This window comes from Giraffa tippelskirchi, chromosome 9 (assembly GCF_054371585.1).
Source record: "Giraffa tippelskirchi isolate mGirTip1 chromosome 9, T2T-mGirTip1v1.2.pri, whole genome shotgun sequence".
Taxonomy (NCBI): domain Eukaryota; kingdom Metazoa; phylum Chordata; class Mammalia; order Artiodactyla; family Giraffidae; genus Giraffa; species Giraffa tippelskirchi.
The window spans coordinates 49,136,974-49,159,446 of record NC_137283.1 but is presented as its reverse complement, the minus strand read 5'-3'; the positions used below and the strand labels follow the sequence as shown (position 1 = coordinate 49,159,446).

The 22,473-nt window shown below is 44.9% G+C and overlaps 2 protein-coding genes across 10 annotated transcripts in view; both read right to left on the bottom strand.

Moving 5' to 3' along the window:
• Window positions 1-253: 253 nt before the first annotated feature.
• Window positions 254-5,200, bottom strand: IMPDH2 (inosine monophosphate dehydrogenase 2). 3 transcript variants are annotated; one of them, XM_081525568.1, is made up of 15 exons: window positions 5,027-5,200; window positions 4,540-4,588; window positions 4,222-4,323; window positions 4,035-4,109; window positions 3,486-3,692; window positions 2,910-2,997; window positions 2,638-2,837; window positions 2,466-2,556; window positions 2,272-2,367; window positions 1,943-2,014; window positions 1,145-1,288; window positions 915-1,059; window positions 676-819; window positions 511-594; window positions 254-410 (listed from the first exon to the last, which is right to left on the bottom strand). In XM_081525568.1, the coding sequence occupies exons 1-15, from the start codon at window positions 5,122-5,124 to the stop codon at window positions 389-391; spliced, it is 1,617 nt and encodes a 538-aa protein (XP_081381694.1). In that variant the 5' UTR covers window positions 5,125-5,200; the 3' UTR covers window positions 254-388. The 3 variants fall into 3 exon arrangements, with proteins under 3 accessions (XP_081381694.1, XP_081381695.1, XP_081381696.1); XM_081525569.1 differs by lacking the exon at window positions 1,943-2,014; XM_081525570.1 differs by lacking the exon at window positions 4,035-4,109.
• Window positions 5,201-5,474: 274 nt separating this feature from the next.
• QRICH1 (glutamine rich 1) overlaps window positions 5,475-22,473 on the bottom strand; it is a 42,720-nt gene continuing 25,721 nt past the window's right edge. For all 7 annotated transcript variants that reach the window (XM_081525529.1, XM_081525530.1, XM_081525532.1 and 4 more), the window contains 7 exons: window positions 17,378-17,555; window positions 16,708-16,862; window positions 15,453-15,567; window positions 8,775-8,883; window positions 8,267-8,418; window positions 7,844-7,934; window positions 5,475-6,416 (listed from right to left, as the gene is read on the bottom strand). In XM_081525529.1, coding sequence (XP_081381655.1) covers window positions 6,224-6,416; window positions 7,844-7,934; window positions 8,267-8,418; window positions 8,775-8,883; window positions 15,453-15,567; window positions 16,708-16,862; window positions 17,378-17,555 — 993 coding nt within the window. In that variant the 3' untranslated portion in view covers window positions 5,475-6,223. The remainder of the gene's footprint in view (window positions 6,417-7,843; window positions 7,935-8,266; window positions 8,419-8,774; window positions 8,884-15,452; window positions 15,568-16,707; window positions 16,863-17,377; window positions 17,556-22,473) is intronic.

Below are 22,473 nucleotides of genomic sequence, written 5' to 3'. Positions count from 1 at the left end.
TCCCATGTGGCCAAACTTTGGGCTAGCAGGAGGTCCTATGGATGCCAGTCCAAAGCCCCATGGACTTCTCCATGACCCTTTGTAAATACCCACAGTCAGATTCTCAGTGTGAGACCAAACTCTTGGGGGCCAGAGCTGGTCTGAACTGCCTTTTGAGCTACCCTAGGAGGAGCTTTTTGAATCTAGTTAGCAACCCCCACTTCCAGCTCCTTAGATCATCCTTATCTCAAGGCCAGAGGCTTTCTCTGGAAGGGCAGTGTTGTGTGTTTGTGTGTCTGTGACAGCAGCAGCTGCAGAGGCCCACCTGCTTGTTGACCTCAAAGATCAGGCATCACTTTTTTTCAAACTTTTATTGAAAAATCGAGGGGGTATGCTGTACAATCCCTTTTCAGAAAAGACGCTTCTCATACCTGTTGGCAGAAGAACCAGCTGTGAAATGAGGGCAGGAGGATGGAGGCGGGAGAGACCTCTATCCCAAGGACAGAGGAGTAGAGAGGGTTGGCCACTTACGAATGGAGGCTGTGGACACCACCTTCCACCTGGGCTGAGGATGTTCTCTTCTCAAACTTAAGCTCCCCAGAATACATCATGGCTCTGAAGAGGGGCAGATGTCAAATGTAGATAGCTGGCCCTTGGCCAGCCCCTCTACCCAAGGTCCCAGCTCCCTAAGCTTACCGGACTTGGGTCAGACTCTTGGCACCAATATCCTGGCAGGAGTGTTGGATGCCAGCAATCAGGTAGGGAACAAACTTGTGGATGGATCCTTTATCCTGAACAGCCCCAGACACCCCCTGGGCCACCTTGACTTTGTCTGCTTCACTGCAGGGAGAGGCAGGGAAACATGGGTGAAGTCAAAACATGGATGATGCTGCTGGTGCAAGATTAGCATGGGGCGACTGACCTGCCTGTCCCACCTGAAATATCGGTTCTGGCTGCTGAGATTCTTGTCCATGGCATCGAGAGAACCCATACCACGGTATTTCTTTAGCCGGATTCCATCAGAGAAGAAGTACTCGCCAGGGGCCTCAGTGGTAGCAGCCAGGAGGGAGCCCATCATAACTATGGACAGAAGGAGTGTTGGGGGAAGACCCTGAATGTCATTAGGGAAGGAGTCCCACCAGGCTTCCTGAGTGTTGGGCCTCACCTGTGGAGGCACCAAGGGCCAAAGCTTTGGCAATATGGCCCACATTTTGGATTCCTCCATCAGCGATGACAGGAACACCAAAACGCCGTGCGTATTCTGACACCTTGTAAACAGCTGTTGCTTGGGGCCGCCCACAGGCCAGCACTGTTGAGACATGGAGGAACAAATGGAGGGCTGGAGTTAGTGGGGACAGGCAAGAGGCTCTGGTGCCACAAATCAGCATCCAGGAGCTCTCAGCTACACCTGCACCAGCCTGTTTGAGAATTGTCTTGTCTGGGATGGCTGCTGCCCCATCTGCCTTAAACAGTACAAATAGCTGTGATGGCCTCCACTCACCCTCAGCGTGTGCGCGTGCATGTGTGCATGCCCCAGGGCAGCCTCAGGCACGTGCAGTCAGCAGCCAGGAAAGCCCCACCCAATTGGTATCAGAAGGGGTAGGGGTCACCGTGCAGTTAGTACCCAGAGACCCACCCCTTGCTCCCTGCATGGTGGGCTGCTCAGGCAAGATCAGGGCAGTGGTTGTGTGGAAAGAAGAGTGGAGCCCAGAGTTGGTCCTGAAGCTGTGCCTACTGCAGGAGATGTGGGCAGAGCAGGGCCTACCTGGAGAAGGTCCTGCCCTACAAACACCCCAGAAGAGGAGGGAGCTGTGTTCTTGAGCAGCTCCCAAAACCATGGTCTGTCATTCAGTTTGCCCTGCCCACCCGTCAGCACCACAAACCCCGGGAGCTACAGCTACAGTCAACCAAGCAGCCGGGCAGTGGGCAGCTGGGCCGGGCCAGTGGGCCGGGCCGGACTTACTATAGCAGCCCGTGACAGTAGAAGGGCATTTGGGGCTGTGGGACTTTATGTCTGGAGGGATCTTGGGAGCCGCTAAATAAAACAAACAGACCAGAGTTTAGAGAGGGCACGGAGCAGGAGCGGGGAGGCCAGGCAGGGGGGAAGTGGCAGGTGTCAAGGACAAGAGCTCGTCTTGCTGTTACCCATCCAAGGGGCCTGTGTGGCCCTGGGGCTGCCCCTACTGGAGGACTCAGTGTATCTCCCGTAAGAGCACTTGGCTCTGGGGCATGTGGGACTAAGGGCCCTGCTAAAGCCTGGTCTCTGAGGCCCTTGCCAAAGCATTTTCTTACCTTCCTGAGTGATGCAGATGGAGCCGCTGCCCATTCCCACCCGCAGGGCATCTACGCCTGCATCAATGAGGTTCTTGGCCTGAGCAGCCGTGACCACTGTAGGGAGGAACAGGGAAAGGCTCGTGTGAAGGTCTACATGGGACCTGGCTCCCCTACTCTCGCCCCACATACTTCAGCGCCCCCTCTTGTCTCACCATTGCCTCCAATGACTTGGAGACTGGGGTATTTCTCTTTGATGTACTTGATCATGTTGATCTGGAAGATGGAGTTTCCCTGGGAAGAGTCCTGGGACAGGAATGTAGCCCCAGTGAGACTGTGGTACGGCAGCTGCTCCTACCGCCCCACCTTGCCTGTGCCGCAGCTCACCAAAACCACTACGTCCACACCGGCCTGGGACAGCAAGTCCAGTCGATACTTGTCATTCTTATGAGTGCCAATGGCTGCTCCACACAGCAGCTGCTTCTTGGCATCTTTGGAGGCCAGTGGGTAATCTCGGTTTTTTTTCAGGTCTGTCCGGGCAATGATGGCCACCAGCTCATCATTTTCATTTACAATGGGTAACTTTCCTGAGGGTAGGCAAGACATAAATCAGGACCTTGGTCTTTGGTTCCTAAACCCTTCCTACCTCGAGGACTCACCCTTCTTGCTACGCTGCAGAATTTCATTTGCTTCCTTCAGTGTGATGCCTGCAGGGGCTACCACCAAGTCTTCCCTCTTTGTCATGATCTATGAGAGAGGGGGGTTGTGAGGAGGGACAATAAGAGATCAGGCCTCCCAACAGACCTTGCCCTAGCTCAAGGGTGAGGCTCCAAACATCACCATGTTTGGACACCTGCATCCAGCCTACCTTCCTCAAGTAAACACAACAGTCTTATCTATTGGCAAGAGTGAGAATTTAGTAGAAACGACACCAGGTACACAGCACATTACGGAGAAAGAGCCATACCAAAGCAATGACAAGAGGATGCTTAAGTTGGTCCTTGAGCACTGGCCCCCTCTGGGAGTGGCAAAAAACTGGGGTATGCCTGCCAACATTTTGGCAGATTCAAAGCCTTTGGTGGGGAAGGGATGCAGGAGTCCTATTAAAGGGTCAGAAACTTGGGCATTCATCCTTCCTGAACACCAGCACCCTCAGAGACGCCATTTGGGCAACAGAGTAGAAGCCTTCTAATCTTTAGCCTAGGCTGTCAGGGTTTGGATGTGCTGTTACCCACCTCTTCCAAAAGCCGGTCATGCTCCTCCTCCTTGAGAAAATCAATGTCCCTTGAGGAGATGATGCCCATCAGGCGGCTTCCCATCCGGCCTGTGTCAGTGATAGGGATACCACAGAAGCCATGCCGGGCCTTGGCTTCAAAGACATCCCTCACGCGATCCCTGGGACTGAGGACCACAGGGTCTGTGATGAATCCCTGCTCATATTTCTGGAAGGAGTGATGAAAAAAGGTACTTCTGAACCATTTTCATCAAGCTCTTGGTCTGAAGCCTGGGATCTGTGCCAACTCTCCCTTTGGCAGTGCCACAGGATCAAATCACAATCACACAAACACTTCAAACCCAGAGCTAGGAAACATGAGTGGACTGTAGGTAGGCACTGTCCACGTGGTCCTCTTCTGCAGCTGTAACACAAAGTCTCAGGCTCTTCTCCTCAGGAAATGAACCCCCACAGTGAGAAAAAAGTGAGGAGAATAAATCACCCATCCCCACCCCACTCCACCACCGTGAAATTCCCAGGAACTCATGATCATGATCCTCGCCCCTCTGACCTTCACTTTGCGAACTTCATTGGCCTGGAATTCTGGTGTACAATTGTGATGAATGAAGCCAATACCACCCGTAAGCTGCAGGATACATAGAAAACAGGGAAAAAGTGACAAAAAAGCTGTCATGATTGTATGCCTCTGGGAAAGATAGATGTGGCCCCTGCTTCTGCCCTCACACCATAGTGCTCACCGCCATTGCTATGGCCATCCCAGCCTCTGTGACTGTGTCCATGGGTGAGGAAACCAGTGGGGTCTTCAGAGTGATCTTTTTTGTCAGAGCAGAGGTCAGGTCCTAAAGAAATAAAACCGACTAATGTTCAAAAGCACTTCATTTACCTCAAGGCAGTACCATGTTCCCCACAAAACAGGTGCTCTGTATGACCTGCATGCCAGTAAAACCCTTCCATAGGCATCCGTCCCCAAACACCATCTACTGAGGTAGCTGAGAGCGGACAGCAGCACCTTATCCAACCTTGACACTCAGGATCCTGTTCCTGTCCATACTCACCACTTGGTCTGCAGTGAAGTCGATGTACCCAGGGAGAAGGAGAAAGTCACTATGGGAGGGGAATTGGGAATAAGGGTTAGGCTTACAGTAGCCTGAGATGCCATCCTCACAGATCATCTCTGAAAGCATTTGAGCAGAAAGGGCAATGACCTAAACCGAATATCACAAGGCAGAGGTAGAGAACAAGGTAAAGATGGAGACAGGGGACCTTTTCTGCCACCAGCTGTCATCAGCACCCCTGGCAAACTGACAACTCCATATGCCCAGAGAACGGAGGTCCTAGGCTGGAAATTCCAGGCGCTACCAAGATGCCTTCTCCATCCCGCCCGCTTCAGACCTGTCAAACCTAACCTCAGAGACGGGTGGGGAATTTCTGGAACCAGCCTCCCACGCCCAACCTAAGCGGGCTCAATGGAGACCCCACCCGGCCTCCCAACCCAAGCGCGCCGCCCCTCTCCTGGCCCAGGTGAGCCCGCGAAGCCCGCACTTGTAGGTGAGGCCATCCCCGCAGTTGAACAGCTGCTGTGCCGTGAGCCCGTCGTCCGGTACGTAAGACGTGCCCCCGCTAATCAGGTAGTCGGCCATGGCTAGCGCGGGGAAAAGCCGCGTGTCTCCGAGAACCGCGCCGCAGAGGCCTCTGACTTGTGGACCGCGCGAATATAACTCACGGATATCGTCACTGCCCGCTGCGCATCCCTTACGTCAGGACGCAGCACGCAAAGGCGGAGCCCATTAGCCCCTAGGGCGGGGCTGGCGGGGGAGCGCATGCGCACAGTACGCCCTAACCGAGTCCCGGGGAGTTGGCTGTCTCCCGAAGCAACCCCGTCCAAGCAACCCCGTCCCGCAGAACCTTGCCCTGAGCAATTAACAGGCAAGGCTTGGCTTCCACTGTCCCGCCAGACTCCTCCCAAATAAAGAGGCGTTGTTCACTAGCATGTTGAAAAGACGTGCTCGTCATTCTTAATAAACAACTAGATTAAGAATACATAAGAGAAACAGAGTGGTATCTTTATATGATACACAAGTGTATGTTACAAGAATTCCATCAGGCACAGAAGCCTCAGGTTTAAGGCCTCAGTGTTAGGCCGGGGTGGGGGGAAAAAAAAGGCATGGTAAAGTTTTTACTTTAACATCTAAAATGTCACTTGTCATAAAGGAGGGTGTAATAGAAATTGTCTTTAATAAATCATAATTGAAGTTCCCCTCATTCTCCTTCCATTAAGATGCTAGGTTTGTGTCTGAGCATGAAGAAAGAAAAGACCGTGGCTCCCTCGTGGTCAGCGAAGTCAGCCAGTCAGAGTGGAAGCCAGCTGGAAAGATTCCCTGGAGGGTCCATCCATCATTAATTCCATCTTTCTGGAGGAAGGGAAGGGACCACATTTCTCCTAACAGTCCAAGCCCTTTCCTCAGGCCCCACACAAAAAAAAGTCAGCCAGCAACTTTCCAGGACATCTGGCTCTCAGGAAACCCTGAGCCCCTATGGGCTGGAGTCCCCACAGCAGGTTTATGAAAATGCACAAGGGGGCAAAGTTTCCTTTTACATTTGAAATAGAAGCAGTCTGAAAGGCTTCATAACTACACCAATAAAAAAAGAAAAGAAAAAAATGGAGGCCTCTTCTTTAGTGTGAAAGTCTGTCCGTTTTTTTCCTGGATGGTCTCCCATGCACCACAGCTGAGGGGTCTCTCAGTGCATGGTGCTGGCGCTGGCCACCGCAATGGCCTCCTGAATTTCTCGTATCACCAGGATCCGAGTCAGCATCTGCCCCATCTGCTCTCTGCTGATAGGCTGGACTGAGTACCAGATCGGGCTGTTGGGGGCCACCACCGGCTCAGGCGTCAGGTAAAAGGTGTCATTCCGGCCTTTCACACTCTGGGGGCTGGAGAATATATGGGTAAAAAGCTGGGTAAAAGCGTCATAATCTCAACCTTCCCACCTTGAACCTCCTGGACAGATGCTATCTACAAAAGATGGGAAGTTCTGGAAAGAATGGTGGCATAACTCCTAAGCTCCATGCAGCCACGGCACACTACTCTAAGATGTCCCTACTTCCTGCTCCCCACCTCGCATGCTGAGTCCTCTGATTAGGCCTCCCCTGGCTCAGCTACTTGAGTCCAGCTGTATCCCACACTGAACCAGTTTCGCCACCTATCTATCTCCAAGTCTTTGCTTATGCTGTTTCCTCTACCCCATCCATTGATAATTTCTCAACTTCACCTATCTGACTTCTCAGCTTGCTGTGATGCTGCGGCCTCTACCTGGACTCATTCCCACTCCCAATGTTGTGCTGTACTTCTCTTGAGTACTTAGCATATGCCATCCTCTAACAGTTATTCATCCACTGATTCAAAGTTTATCAAAGGGCTACTGTGTGCCAGGCCTGCATTAGGTGCTGATATTAAAAGAAGTGAATAAGACCCAAGAGTCCCTATATAATGAAGCTTACAGGTAAGGGGAGACAGACAGCAATCAAAACAGTTACATAAAGACAAAATAACAAGCAGTGGTAAGGGCTACAGAAGAAACAGCCAGAGGGAGCAGTTAGGGAATCTGGAAATATTTCTCTGATAAAGTTCTTTTAGGAAGAATGGATAGGATGAATAGGAGCTAACTGACCAAACAGGTGGGGGGTGGCATGGTGAGCCCAACAGGGAAAAATTCTATGCCAAGACCTTGAGGAAGGGAGAGCAAGATACCCTTCAGTAGAGAAAAGCAGTGTGACTAGAGAGCCAAGAGCTATTAGGACAAGAGGTTAGCAAGGGAGCATGCATGAAAGGCCCTGTCGGTAATTAGGGCAGTAATTAGGATTACTGTCTTTGTAAAATAAAAGGAAACCACTGAAGGTTTTCATCTAAGTTAACACAGTAAGACCTACAATGTTGAAAGATCTGCTGGCAGTGTTGTGAGGATGATATGCCCAACTGCAGAAGCAAGAGAGAGCAAAAGCCAAGGAGAGGAGCTCCCCTAGACCTACGGTATAGTGACCAAAGGTCAAGACCAGGAAAACACAGGGCTATATGCTCAATATGTGACAGAGGCGGCCTCTCTGTACCTTCCCCCCTTGACTTTCACCCCCTCTCCACCAAAGTGGACCATCAGGGAGCAGCCCTGGGCACATGCTTTGGGAAAACTAGTAAGTGTGCTTCTATATTTAGCCTTTTGGAAATCTGCTTTTACTTAGCCTGGGAATTGAGAATGCTTCTGTGAGCACACGTGCGCGCGCATACACACACTCACGCAGATACACACACGCACACGCACACACACGCCCACACCCACACCCCCAGTCACACTCAGCCTCCTCACCATTTAAAGAGGTAGAAATCGTAGAGCTTGATTGGGCATCTCAGTGGGTTCTCTGGATTTTCCGTCTGCTCTGCATACATGTCATCTGTAACTATAAAACATCCCCCCCACCACAGACATGGCATCAGACTGCCTTTACTTAGGCTCAAATTAGGAACCTCAGGCTTTCAGCCATCCCAACTAGGAAATACTGGGAAGGAAAAGGGGATGAGGCATGGGAGGTGAATATGAAAGGAAAAGGCAGCTATCATTTCTGGGGCATCTCTGCTTCTAGAAGAGTTTGAAGTCAGTGGCTGGGGAAAAGGAAAGGTAGCATTCCTATCCGGCAAATCCCCATCTTCACACTTGTCACTAGCCCCCCAGGCATGAAAGCTGGGCAGAACTAGTAGCACCTGTTTCTGCAACCCCTGCCTCCTTCCCTACCTTTCTGGCCAGTCTGGTGTATCCCAAGTGCCTTCAGGTACCGAATACTCGTGCTTTTATCCTTGGGATTAGAGGGGTTCTTCTTTGTCTGTCGTAAGACCTTGGAGAAGGCCAGCTTCATGTGCTGGTCCACTGTCTTCAACAGGAAGTATCTGCACCACAAGCGAAAGCAAGGCAAAGGGAGGGGTGCCAGGAGGAGACCATGACTTACCCTCCGCCGTCAGTGCTTCAGAGGAGCTGCTGCCCACACTCCCAGAATCTGGGCAGGCCCACACCCAAATACACTGTCCAGTGGAGGAGTCTCATAAGGACTGATGGGAGGGACCTGGCAAGGCTGTCTGCCTTACTGGTCGCCACACAAAATGTAGCCAAGTTGGGTGGAGGGCTTCACTAGCCCAAAGGCTCTCAAGTATGTCAAAGGATCTCAGAAGTCCATCTGGATAGTTTCTACCCTCTTCACTGGGCAGATGCCAGCAGTGGCTAAGCATGGAGCCTCTGGAACACTTACTTGGTGTTAAAGAACATGAGGGTGGTCAGCAGGGTGGAAGGGGAGTGAGCCCCGAGCTGCTTGCACTCCCACAGCATCTCCTCAGTCACGTGGCTGGGCAGGACATAGCCTAGGAGGAATAGAGTACTGCTACAACAAGAGGACGGCAGGATGGGAGGCGTGAAGCACAGCGAGCACCAACTAGGAGTACAAGTTTAACTGGAGAAGTCTTCCTGGGATATAGCAGAATCATCTGGAAAGCTTGTTAAAACACAAACAGCTGAGTCCCAACCCAAGTTTCTGGGTGAGGACCCAAAAATGTGTGTTTTCAACAGGTTCCTAACACCACACTTTGAGAACTCTGGCCCTCCATTATCGCTCTCACTGGATGTTAATTTTTCCTCTAATCTCAGGTTAATATCAGGTAAAAGGACATCTCTCAGAGAGCTTGCAACACCCCAAAGTATAAATCAACCTCTGCATATATGCAAACTTCTCTGAAAAGAGCATACAGAGCTTTCATCATAGCTTCCAAGGTGTCCAGACCAGGGCCCAAAGAATTGGTATACATGCCCCTGTTTGTCTTTGTTAAACCTCTATGTCATCCATTCTCATCCCCTCTGGAAATAGGGGAGAATGATATTCAGATCCCTTATAGGTTTCCCCCACAGGGCAGATTTTACTTTCATGAGCTAACTGAAAGCTGGACAGGGACAAAGGCAGTGGTTTGATCAAGAGCTCTGGACACACAGGTCTATACCAAAGATGACACAGGTTTATCACCAAGCCCCCTTCATGTGTTCATAAAACAGTCAATGTCCAAGTGTATGTGTATCAGGCACTGAGGACATGGTGAAATAGCAGCAAACAACAGCATTCTCCTACAGGAGTTTCAAGATTCTCCAGGCAGGCAGCAAGGGTGGCACTTTCTAGAAGCAGGGGAAAACATGTTCTGCCCAATAAATTCCTTTGCAATAAGATAAATTTCCTTGCTGCTGCTGTTTAGTCATGCAGTCGTGTCCGACTCTGCAACCCCGAGGACTGTAGCCCACCAAGTTCCTCTGCCCATGGGATCTCCCAGGCAAGAATACTGGAGAGGATTGCCATTTCCTTCTCCAGGGGATCTTCCTTCCTCTCAGACTAATCTTAAGCAGGATGAGTGACAGAGGATGCTCTCCTCGGGGAAGGCTAGCCCTAGGGATGGTCCAGGCATACATTTAGGATTGCTCTATTTTCTCTGGGTTCTCTCTGCCACCTTGTCACTTCCCTACCTTTAATCACTTCTTAACAGCACAACTTAAAGGGAACTTCAGTATCTGAAAATCAGAACTGCTAGCGTGGGCAACAGGAGATACAGACAGAAACAACATATAAAAGCCTCATAGTTCTGAATGTATCAAAATGTTCTATTTTATATTTATTTTTTTAGCTCTGCCTAGAAACTATGGCCAACCCAAGAAGCAATGAGCACCCCTACCACCCAGCTGGTGGTAATGAAATACCATTTAACACTGAAAGGAACCAGCCTCCATGGAGAGCTGATTGATTCCACACTGGGAGAGAGAAAATGGCCAGGATAAGCCTGGAACATTTTTGGTGAACCAGAAATCAAGGAAGTAGGGTCATGCCAAACAGACTTAAGAGCCAATTTAAACAGGCTCCAAATAGCCCAATTTAAACAGGCTCCAAATGGTCAGACAGAACAATTTGTACACCATTAAAGATACCAAGTGTAATGAATTGAATCATTAAATGTTTAAATTAATTTGCTCACAATGATTCTTGAAACAAACAAACAAAAGAAATCCCAGCTGAAGGAAGCTGGTAAACCAACTCATTACTGTCAAAACTGCTAAACAAAGGAGAAGAAACAAGCCCTCATCCTGCTTCTTCCATATAATCTCTACTGCTAGGAATTCAAAGAGTTGATGAGGGAAATTTTCTCTTTGTATTTCAGCTAATAAAGAAGAAGTAATAACATTAGAATACCAATGCCTGCAACTCCTAATGAACTAATGGATCCAGACATCATGGGCACCCACCTAGGATGTAACCCTGCCAAGAAGAAAACACACAGAAAAACCAAAACCTGATTTATCAAGTCTTTATATGCAACTACCAATAAACTGTAAATACAGGGGACAGAAGAATATGTTAAATTACGGCATGGAGATATTAATAGCAAAAATTAGACTGTAATAATTTAAAAGCCTAATTTCTTCCATAAATAAACTATAAGAAAAAAAGTTTATTTTTGAATTTAATTAAAATTTAATTAAATTAATATTGAAACTAAACATTAAAAAGATATCTATGTTATTTCAATGTGATTTGCACCTTGACTCAAACAAAAAAAGTGACATTTATAGGACAATTGGAAATGTGAAAAAGGGCAGATTTTGATGACATTGTGGACTATTTTTCTAAAAATGTAAAATAATGGCATTGGTACATCAATTATGCTAAAATATTTATGGGTAAAGTGTCTGGGATTTACTTCAAAATAATACAGGAGAAACAGATAATGTATAAACGGAACAAGATTTGCCATGGGTTATGTGGGAATGCCATTCTTCTATTCTTATTTTTATATGTGCTTGAAATTTCCTTAACAAAACTTTTTAAAAAGCGAATTTTATATAGCCACACTTGGTCTGAAAATCCACAAATCATGTACAGAAATTCACTTATTCAGGTGTCTGTTCTAATGATATCTCCTTAGAGAGGCTTCCTTCCTAACGCCCTTAACACTTTCCATTCTCTGTGCTTTGTCCTTTGAAGTACTTAATTATCATAAATTAATTTGATTATTTATACAGTCTCCCCATATTAGACTGCAAGCTTCATTCTTTCACTACTGAATTGTATTATCTACACCTGGAACTGCCTGGCACATAGTTGGCACTCAAAAAGTATTTGTTTAGGTACTGGCACAAAGATAGAAATATAGATCAATGGAACAAAATAGAAAGCCCAGAGATAAACCCACGCACATATGGACACCTTATCTTCGACAAAGGAGGCAAGAATATACAATGGAGAAAAGACAATCTCTTTAACAAGTGGTGCTGGGAAAACTGGTCAACCACTTGTAAAAGAATGAAACCAGAACACTTCCTAACACCGTACACAAAAATAAACTCAAAATGGATTAAAGATCTAAACATAAGACCAGAAACAATAAAACTCCTAGAGGAAAACATAGGCAAAACACTCTCCGACATAAATCACAGCAGGATCCTCCATGACCCACCTCCCAGAATATTGGAAATAAAAGCAAAAATAAACAAATGGGACCTAATTAAAATTAAAAGCTTTTGCACAACAAAGGAAACTATAAACAAGGTGAAAAGACAGCCTTCAGAATGGGAGAAAATAATAGCAAATGGAGCAACAGACAAACAATTAATCTCAAAAATATACAAGCAACTGCTGCAGCTGAATTCCCGAAAAATAAACGACCCAATCAAAAAATGGGCCAAAGAACTAAACAGACATTTCTCCAAAGAAGACATACAGATGGCTAACAAACACATGAAAAGATGCTCAACATCACTCATTATTAGAGAAATGCAAATCAAAACCACAATGAGGTATCATTTCATACCAGTCAGAATGGCTGCTATCCAAAAGTCTACAAGCAATAAATGCTGGAGAGGGTGTGGAAAAAAGGGAACCCTCTTACACTGTTGGTGGGAATGCAAACTAGTACAGCCACTATGGAGAACAGTGTGGAGATTCCTTAAAAAACTGGGAATAGAACTGCCATATGACCCAGCAATCCCACTGCTGGGCATATACACCGAGGAAACCAGAATTGAAAGAGACGCGTGTACCCCAATGTTCATCGCAGCACTGTTTACAATAGCCAGGACGTGGAAGCAACCTAGATGTCCATCAGCAGACGAATGGATAAGGAAGCTGTGGTACATATACACAATGGAATATTACTCAGCCATTAAAAAAAATACATTTGAATCGGTTCTATTGAGATGGATGAAACTGGAGCCCATTATACAGAGTGAAGTAAGCCAGAAAGAAAAACAACAATACAGTATACTAATGCATATATATGGAATTTGAAAGATGGTAACGATAACCCTATATGCGAGACAGAATAAGAGACACAGATGCATGGAACAATTTTATGGACTCTGAGGGAGAAGGTGAGGGTGGGACGTTCTGGGAGAATAGCATTGAAACATGTATATTATCATATGTGAAACAGAACACCATTCCATGTTCGATGCATGAGACAAGGGCTCAGGGCCGGGGCAATGGGATGATCCAGAAGGATGGGATGGGGAGGGAGGTGGGTAGGGGGTCCAGGAAGGGGAACACATGTAAACCCATGGCTGATTCATGTCAATGTATGGCAAAAACTATTACAATATTGTAAAGTAATTAGCCCCCAACTAAAATAAATAAATTAATTAAAAAAAAAAAAGTATTTGTTTAAATGATACTTTTTTTTTAACAGTTAAGCAGTAATTATGATGACAGATAACTAGACAAAATCATTTCACAGTATACACAAACTATATCAAGTCACTGTTATACACTTGAAACTACTATGTCAATTATATCTCATTTTTAAAACCTTAAGCAATCAGTATACATTTTATTAAATGGCAGAGCCAGTATTAAAACTCAGATATTTGTGTGGACGTAAGTTTTTACATCATCTGGGTAAATAATAAGAAGCATGACTGGTGGATCCTAAGGTAACATAATGTTTGGGAATTCAGCCACTCTAACAGATATATAATGATATATCACTGTATCCATGTATTTATGCAAGCCATACATGTGGCTTGCTGAATCTCAGTTCCCCAACTAGAGACTGAACCCAGGCCACAGCAGTGAAAGCACTGACATCTAACCATTAGGCCACCAGGGAACTCCCATCACTGTTGTTTTAATTTGCAACTGACTGATGATATATGATAAGTATCTTTTCATACACTTATCTGCCACCTTCTTTGGTGAAGCATGTGTTCAGATCCTTTACCTATTTTTTAACTGGGTTCTTTCTTTGTTTTGTTATTGTTGACTGTTAAAAGTTCTTTATAAATTTTGGATATCAGCCCTTTATCTGTTATGTATCAAGATTTCCTCCCAGTTTGTGGCTTGTCTTTCATTCTCTTAACAATGCCTTTCAGAGAACATAAGTTTTTGCTTTTTAACTTTAATAAAGTCCAACTTACCAATTTTTTCCCTTTCATACATTATTCTTTTTATGTTGTACCTAAAAAGTTACCACCAGACCTAACATCACCCAGATTTTCTCCTATTTTACCTTCTAGGAGTTTTATAGTTTTACATTTGGGTCTATGATTCTTTTTTTTTTTTTAATGTGGTTGTCCAGCTGTTCCTGTAGTGTTAGTTGAAAAGACCATCCTGGGAATTTCCTGGAGGTTCAGTGGTTAGGACTCAATGCTTTCACTACATGGCCCGGGTTGAATCCCTGGTCAGGGAACTAAGATCCCATGAGCTGCAGAGTAAAGCCAAAAAACAGAGAAAAAGAAAAAAGGACTATCCTTTCTCCATTTAACTGCCTTTGCCCCTTAGTCAAAGATAAACTGGTTATACTCATGTGGCTTTATTTCTGGACTCTATATTCTGTTCCAAGGATCTGTCTATTCTTTCACCAAAGACCTGCACACAATGTTTACAGCTGCTTTACTTGTAACTGCCAAAACATGGAAGCAATCAAAATGTCCTTGGTGAATAGATAAACAAACTGTGGCACATCCATAAAATGGAATACCACTCAGCAATAAAAAGAAATGAGCTATCAAGCCATGAAAAGACATGCAGGAACATTAAATGTATATTGCTAACTGAAAGAAATCAATACTAAAGTATTCTAACTATATGACATTCTGAACAAGGCAAAACTATGGAGACAGTAAAACAGACCAGAGGTTGCCAGAGATTCAGGGGGATAAAGGGAGAGACGAATTAAGTGGAACCCTGGGGATTTGAGGGCAGCAAAACTTGTATGTGATACTGAATTGTAGGTACATGTGATTGTACACTGTCAAAATCCACAGAATATACAACAGCAGGGAGTGAACTCTAATGTAAACTACGGACTTTAGTTAACAATAAGGTATCAAATGTTGGCTCCTCGATGTTAACAAATATACTACACTAATACAAGATACTAATAACGGGGAGACACGGTGTGATGGAATATATGGGATTCCTTGTATATCCCACTCAGTTTTCCTGTAAACCTAAAAATTATAATAAACAGCTCAAACATTCTCCTGTGAAACTCATGTTCTTTCCAACACAATATGCTGCCTAGGTTATTCATGGGTAAAGCAAAAATTATGTTCTATATATGCAGAGAAAAGCCCTATATGTAATATAATTAATCTACAGATGAAATAGTTGATAATTTGTAACTTTTGCAAGGATTCTAATTTTAATCAACAAATTTAAATAGAAAAAAATGGAGTAACCATTCCACAGTCCGCATGCCCCTGTGTCCTTGCCACACCGCACCAGCCAGGTTCCCTGGTGAGCCATGCCCCTCCACACTGGGCCAAGCAGCACAGATAACAACGCTGGGGCTTGCGATTTAACAGCCGCCTCACCCACATGCTATTATCATAGCAAGCCACACAAGCAGCTCATCTTTTTTAAACCCAGGTTCAAAAGACATCCAAGGACTAGGAAGATTCTTACCAAGTGGAGTGACTCGGGGCTGAACATCCTTCAGAACTTCATGCAGCCACTCCGTGAATCGAACATAATAAAGATCGGAGAAAATGTCATCAACCCGTCCATTCTCAAAAAGATACTAAAAGGAAAATAATCAATAAAAGCTGTTGGCAGACTCTTGACAAGATGTTGAGGGAAGCAAACAATTTTCAAGCAGTACCCTCACCTCTCCTTACCCGTTCCTCTCCCATGAACAAACCAGCACACTGAGGCAAAACCGTCCAGTGTGCAGCGCTTCTACAGCATACTCCAGTATGGGAGCCAACGCTCAAACACGCCTGAGAGTTGGGCAATGGGGCAGATTTTGTGAACGCTACTTCACCCAAGCAAGGAACTGTCTTACGGCAGCAAAAAAACGATGCAGGCTCCAGGGGCAGTCTCTTACTAGCTATGGTGTAAGTTATGTAACTCCTATGAGTCTTGTAACTTTGGGGGCTCAGTTTCCTTGTTTGTAAATGGAGGTGACTATGCCTGCCTTGCATGAGTGAGAGAGCATGGAATGAGACAAAGCATCCAGAGTAATTCACCCAGTGCTCCAAGTGATGGCTAGGAAAGAGTAACAAAATGGGAGATGAGTTTTTCTCAGGCCTAAGCAACAGGGTGAGTCCCAGTCAGCAAGTGTTCTTCCATCACACCACAGGCTTCTCTACAATAACATTCAAACACTAGGAAATCCCCTTCTGGTCTCTGAAACTGCTGGTCCTAAAATGAATTTCCCTGTTCATCTTCATCTTAGATATCCTGAAAACCTAACTACAGTTGTATATTCTAGCTAGACTCTTTCAAATAATTATTTTGCATTAATGCAGGAAACAATGAGAAAATGAACTATATGTCAGCACCAGACTTTGTTCTGGAAAAATTGCTTTTCTGCAAACTAGATGTTTACTTTAACAAAAAGTGTTACATAAATGTTTCATGATTTTTTGTAAAAAGTAGAGACTTTTGTAATATATCATATATTTTAACAAACATTTCTCTAGAGGGATTATTTTATTATCTTATTTTCTAAAGTGAATATGTAGATCTTTTCCAATTAAAAAAAAATGTACATTTAAAAACATTTCCAATTTTTAAAAATGTACATTTAAAACCTCATCATATAGTTGGAAGAGAGTATCTTTACTGTTACCACTTTTGTCATATTACTAATTTGACTACGCAGCAAATACCCAATGGGAACACAAGGCAAACAGGTTCCTACAAAGCTGTTTCCTACCTTTTGAATACACAGGAAAATATAGTACAGCACATCTGGGTCATAGGGTTCACCTTCTCCATTTCGAGCTTCCCGTGTCATCAGACAGAGCCCATAATTCAACTCAGCCACAGCAGAAGAGATGAGATCTTCCTGGAATCGTAGCAACTGACGCCCTACAACACAAGTCCCAAAGGTCAGTGAGGGTCCTGGCAATAGCCATTTTTTTACTGGTTTCTCATATCCCTGGAAGGAGGTTACAGAGCAGATACCACCCATGAAGGTGCTGGGGTGAAAACAATCACTTGTATCTGTGATCAAAACTAGCCTACAAAGACAATAATCCCGTTTGCCCTATTACTAAAAGGGTTCCCTTCCCACGTCACATATCCCCGATTATTAGGGCCAAGAAATGAAAGCAAAAACACAAAACCCACCCTCTGTAATATGAGGAAGTATATGAGGATAATGCTAAGTAGTTCCTATCTCCTCCCAGAAGTCTCCGCCCCAGAAATCCATATGTACAAAAATGCCTGATCTTGGGCATACCCCTCAAATCCTGCTTGTCTATAGCAGGTCCAGCCTGCCTCTTGTCTTGTATTCAGCACACTATTTCAGATGGAGCGCCCAAGTGCCCAGAGCCACTGCATCTCACACAGAGTCCAACCCCCTTGCCCTACTGAACACTTACTCCCAATGGGTGCCAGTCTGTTCTGAGCATCCTTCTCAAGCTCAGCATTCTTGGTCTGCGCCCAGTTTTTCCACACTTCAAGCCCTTCTTCTGGCTTCAGAGAATTTGGAAGCAGAAGTTCTGGGGAAGGCTGTGGCTGTGACTGTGGTTCAACTTCAGCAACCTGGACAGTTTGAGCCTATGAGAGAGAAATCATCAAAACGTGTCAATAGGTCCTTTGACAAAACTGCCAGAAAAATGCTATAACTCTTTTAACTAAAAAGCTGCTCTTCTGCTTGCTGTCCTGAACTTTGGAGTCCTGTTCTTTATTTCAGAGATAGCAAAGGCTGATGCAAAGCTTCTTAATCTTGACTGTACTTTTGAATCTTTTATTTTAAAACACCAATACGTGAGCTCCACCCCAGAATCTCTTTTTAAAGAGGTATCAGTCTTAAAAATCTTCCCATGTAAAAAGGCAATTCTAATGTTTAGTCACTGCCCAGAGCTACTGGCACAAAGCACTGCTCATCAACTACAATGTGCAAATAAATTTTATTAAAATGTGGATTCTGATTAGAAAGATCTCAGGTGGGACCTGAGATTCTGCATTTCTAAGAAGCCCCCCAAGGAAGAGAGCTGGTCTTCAGACTACACTTTCAGTACCAAGTGTCCAGACTGTTAAACTTAGTTGCACCTTAAAATCATCTGGGCTGCTTTTAAAAAATATCCATGCCTGGGCCTTGTCCCTAGGGATCCTGATTTAATTGGTCTAAGGTGGCGGCCTGCCATTGGTTTTTTTAAAAGCTCTCTGGGTTATTCTAACGTCCAGTCATGGTTGAGAATCATCATGTTCCTTCTCAGTAATACTCCTTTGGCTCATAAGCTTCATTTTCTGAAGACAGGAAGCTTCCTGCCTCCAAAGCAAAAGCAGTCCCATTCTCAATGGTCTGAGAGCCAAACTGCGCAGACAAAAGGCAGAGAATGTCCATGACCCTCAATCACAGTCCCCATCAGGCAGGATAGACACCAACACAGATACAAAGCACAGGTTCTTGAGTCTCACAAACCTGTCTACATTGTAAAACAAATTCCCTTGAACAATTTTTTATGCCAAAGCCTACCTAAAGGGCTGAAAAATGACAAATCATTCAACTTGAAGGCTAAACAATTAATATATGACACATTCATTTGCTTATCGATCAATAAAAATAAAAACTATCCTACTAGCTTTGATACAAGATACATTTTTAAACAAGGAGCTAAACAAATACCAGTGTCAGACTCTTAAATGTCTGTTGACCCTGGAGCTCCCCTCCAGACATACTTCTCAGTTCAACCACCATTTTTCTTGGTGAGTCTCCAACACTTTCCCCATTAGGATCTCCATGTTTGTGGAAATGATTGCTAACTACGTGCCTCTAAGCTAGACCATGCCTTAATATACTCGATGGGTACTGTGTATCTCCAACTGAACATCTCAAAGCCACCTCAAACTACTATCTAGGAAGAGAATTCATCACTTTGCCCATCCAGAAGTATTCTCCTCCGACTTTCCTCCCTGTTGTTCAATGGCAACACCATCTACCCAAGTAAGAAATCTAGGAGTCTGACAGGATTAGTAGGTGGGAACAGTGCTTCTCTACTGTTGTATCAGCCAGATTCCCTTCTCAGTGTGCCTCCACTCACTAAATGTAACACTCCCAACCACCTTGACAACCAAAATTCTTCCACACACATTCAAACATCCATCAGTGGGTAGGGGAACAGAAGTTTCATCCAGGCTGAAAACTACTGACCAAGTGCACCCCTGGTGTAGGGTTTCTCCTATTTACAATGGAGCCCTTAAACAGCTAGGAAGTGACATAATCCTACATTTTAAGAATATCATTCTTGATCTATAGAAAATGGAATAGTGGAAGTAGGTGCTGGTGGCCAAGACTAGGATGGTGGCAGTGAAATGATTTAAGCGATTCTGAGACGTTTGGTAGCAGAACCAATGGGGCTTGTTGATGAACTGACTGTGAGGAGGAAGGGAATGAAGACTCAAGGACTGTGGGTCTCCGGCTTACATAACTAGGTAGATGACGGTATCATTTTCTGAGATGAATAGTTTTTGATAGTGGTAGAGGAGATGCTAATGAAGAGCTGAGATATCTTTAACAAACGCAGGTAAATAATAAGTGGGCTGCTGAATGTATAGTAAGGGTCCTAAGGGGAAAGGTAGTCTAGGGATAAAGAGCTGTGCACCACTGCAGTACATAGGTTAAGACATGGGCTCCAGAGCCCACCTATCCAAGGCTGAATGTCAACTCTGCCACTTGCTAAAAGGTGACTTTAATCTCTGTACCTGAGTTTCTTCATCTGTAAAACGGAGATAGTAGCACACACCTCTTAAGGTTGGTGTGAGAATTAAATGAGTTATTACATGTAACACTATGGACAGTGCCTGGCAGAGGTGTCAGTGATTATCACGTTCTGCAGCAGTCATCTAGAGGATTCTGAAACTCATGGCAATGGACAGAAATCCCCTGGGGGAGAAAAGAGCATTAGTACTGAGCTCTGAGAAACATCAACGTGTATGGTTGAGACAGAGGAGATGGAGGCTTCAGCAAAGTCTCCTGAGAAGGACAAATAATCAGTAGGGTAGGAGGAAATAACATGGAAGTCCAGAGGAGAGTTTCAAGAAGGCAGGCTTGGTCTGCTCTGCTGTGTGTTGCTGTAAGTGAGGTAAAAACAGACATGCCTGCTGGGTCTGGCCATGGGGAGGTAGGTCAATGATGACCTTGACAAGAGCAGACCTGGTCATGAGTTGGAAGAGAAAACTGGTTAGCAAGTAGAGACAGCCTGTGCAGATAATGCTTTTGAAAACTCTGGGAATAAAGCAAAGTGGAGAAATAGGGGAACAGATGGAGGTGGGTGTGAGGTCAAGGGAGGGAGATTTTGCCACAAATCCAGTTTTAAACACATTATAAAAAAACTTTCAAAAAGGGTATGCCAGGTGAAGGAATACATTAGCTCTCCCTAGGGTTCAACTCACATCACAGCATAATTATCTTCCCGTGGGCTATGAGGGCTCCAAAGGCAGAGGCTGTCTTATTCGCCTCTGTTCCCCAGAACCTAGAACAGCCTGATAAGGGGAGCAGAGGGATATCTGTGGTGTAAATGGGCAAGCTAATCTTTCCTGCATGATGGGCATTCTTCCCAATATTTCTTTTTCTGGCAATAATCCTTGACATACGTCCCTATAAAGGGACATGTGTGTCTCCTTTGCTAAAGGAGATACAGCCTCTGAAGAACATGAAGAACACAGGCTTACTAAAATGGACTCTAGAAAAAGATTTTCCAGTTGAAGGGCCCAGATGTACAAATTACTAGCCGAGCCCGTTGAGCAACAAAAGAGCTCTGAACTGCAAACTGGATCATCAGGCCCAGGAGAACAGAGGAGAGGTCTGACGTGCTCCATCCCTGTGAGCAGAAGTTCAGCACAGTGCACCATGACAAGTCTCTGGGCGGTCTCTCCTACACGCGCATCTATTCCACACACCATCATCTGATTCTTCTGAGTACCATCACTCAGGCAGGATTCTGGAAATTTTTCCCACCACAGACCATACCAACTCTTCACTTTGGGAAGACAGCCCCTTTGCCCCCTCCACTAACTCCTCTCCCACAGTTTTCCCTCCTCTCATGTTAACCTAGGCATATCCCTTGTGTCCACCCCTAGCTCTGCATTCATGCTGCTCCATTCTGTCAATCTAAGCTATAAACAAGAGATCAAATGCCAGTTTTTCAACAAAGATACTGTTTTAACCCAGAACGATTTCTGAATTCCCAGCCTGACTTTTGTGTGAGTAGTATACATTCACACTTGGTTATGTTGTTCTATAATCAGCTTATAAAGAAACAGAAACCATGCGTTCTTATTTCCACCAGATTATCAGCTACTTGAAGCGATGACTCTGTCCTATTCTGCTCTGAGGCCTGACAGCTGGATTTTAACAGGTCCTTAATAAAGTCAGCTAAGATTAATACACTGTTGCCTCTATGAAACCACTCGGTCAGCTTTTGCTTATCCAATCATTTACGGCTTGAGTTTCTGACTGTGGTCCCTGGTCTAACAGTGCTTTGTTTGTGCCAGCTCCCTCACATGCATTCCCAGAGCACCTGTGCTGAGGCACATTACCTTCAGCAGTCTCATGAGACCAGAGGCTCTACATCCAGTCTAAATGTCTGCTAGACAAGGCACCGGAAACTTTCCTAATAGTCTTAAAAGGTGGATCTATGACAGCCTCAAGAAGACTAACAATTAGCAAAAAGAGCCAAGCAATTTTAAAATTAAAATTTCGACAGTTCTATTTTAGCAACTTTTCTATAAATCTAAAATCGTTTCAAAAGAAAAAGTTAAAAAACTTAGCTCAACACAGGTGCCATAAAAGAAAACTCATTAACCATGACTTATCTTAGCATTTTTAAGGAACATAAAAATATCATTGGAAAGTCCCACTTGTAAAGGTCGCTTATTTAAGACTCCCAAAGATGATCACTTTTTTCTTTCCTTCAGCCACACTACAAGGCTAGAGGATTTCAGTTCTCCGACCAGGGATCGAACTCATGCCAACTGCAGTGGAAGCACAGAGTCCTAACCACTGGACTACCAGGGAATTCCCCAAAGATGATCACTTTTAACAGGCCCACCAGGAAGTCTTTTAGATCTCCTAATTCACTACTGTGTCCAGTGTGGTCCATCTTTAGATGACAACTAAAGAAGGAACAATTTAACAGCTTCTCCACTGTAATGAGTTTACAGCCTGTGTGCTTAACTACAGAGGTTCCACTAGATCTGTTCACTCGCGATGCAGAAAGCAGCTTCTGAGACAAAAATAACACTTGGGGTGACCCATTAGTCTCAACCTAAAACTTTACCTTTCCTAAAAAGAGATCACAAAAAAGCACTCCGAGCATTTACCCCCAAAGCAGTTTCTGGTCATTTCATTTACCTCCAGACACGAGGTTAGAATGCCAGCATATGCCATAGCCTCACCCCGTTCCCTCTCCCCAATCCTAATTAAAATACTAAATACTGTATTACTACTGCAAGACCAACATCACTCTAGTAA

What these genes read in the sequence shown, in the direction of transcription:
- IMPDH2 (XM_081525568.1), bottom strand. Translation starts at nt 5,124, where the DNA reads ATGGCCGACTACCTGATTAGCGGGGGCACGTCTTACGTACCGGACGAC. An exon ending in GGATGGCCATAGCAATGGCG is followed by an intron (nt 4,110 to 4,221) that starts GTGAGCACTATG and finishes TGTATCCTGCAG; the next exon opens with CTTACGGGTGGTATTGGCTT. An exon ending in GGTGTCCACAGCCTCCATTC is followed by an intron (nt 411 to 510) that starts GTAAGTGGCCAA and finishes TTCTGCCAACAG; the next exon opens with GTATGAGAAGCGTCTTTTCT.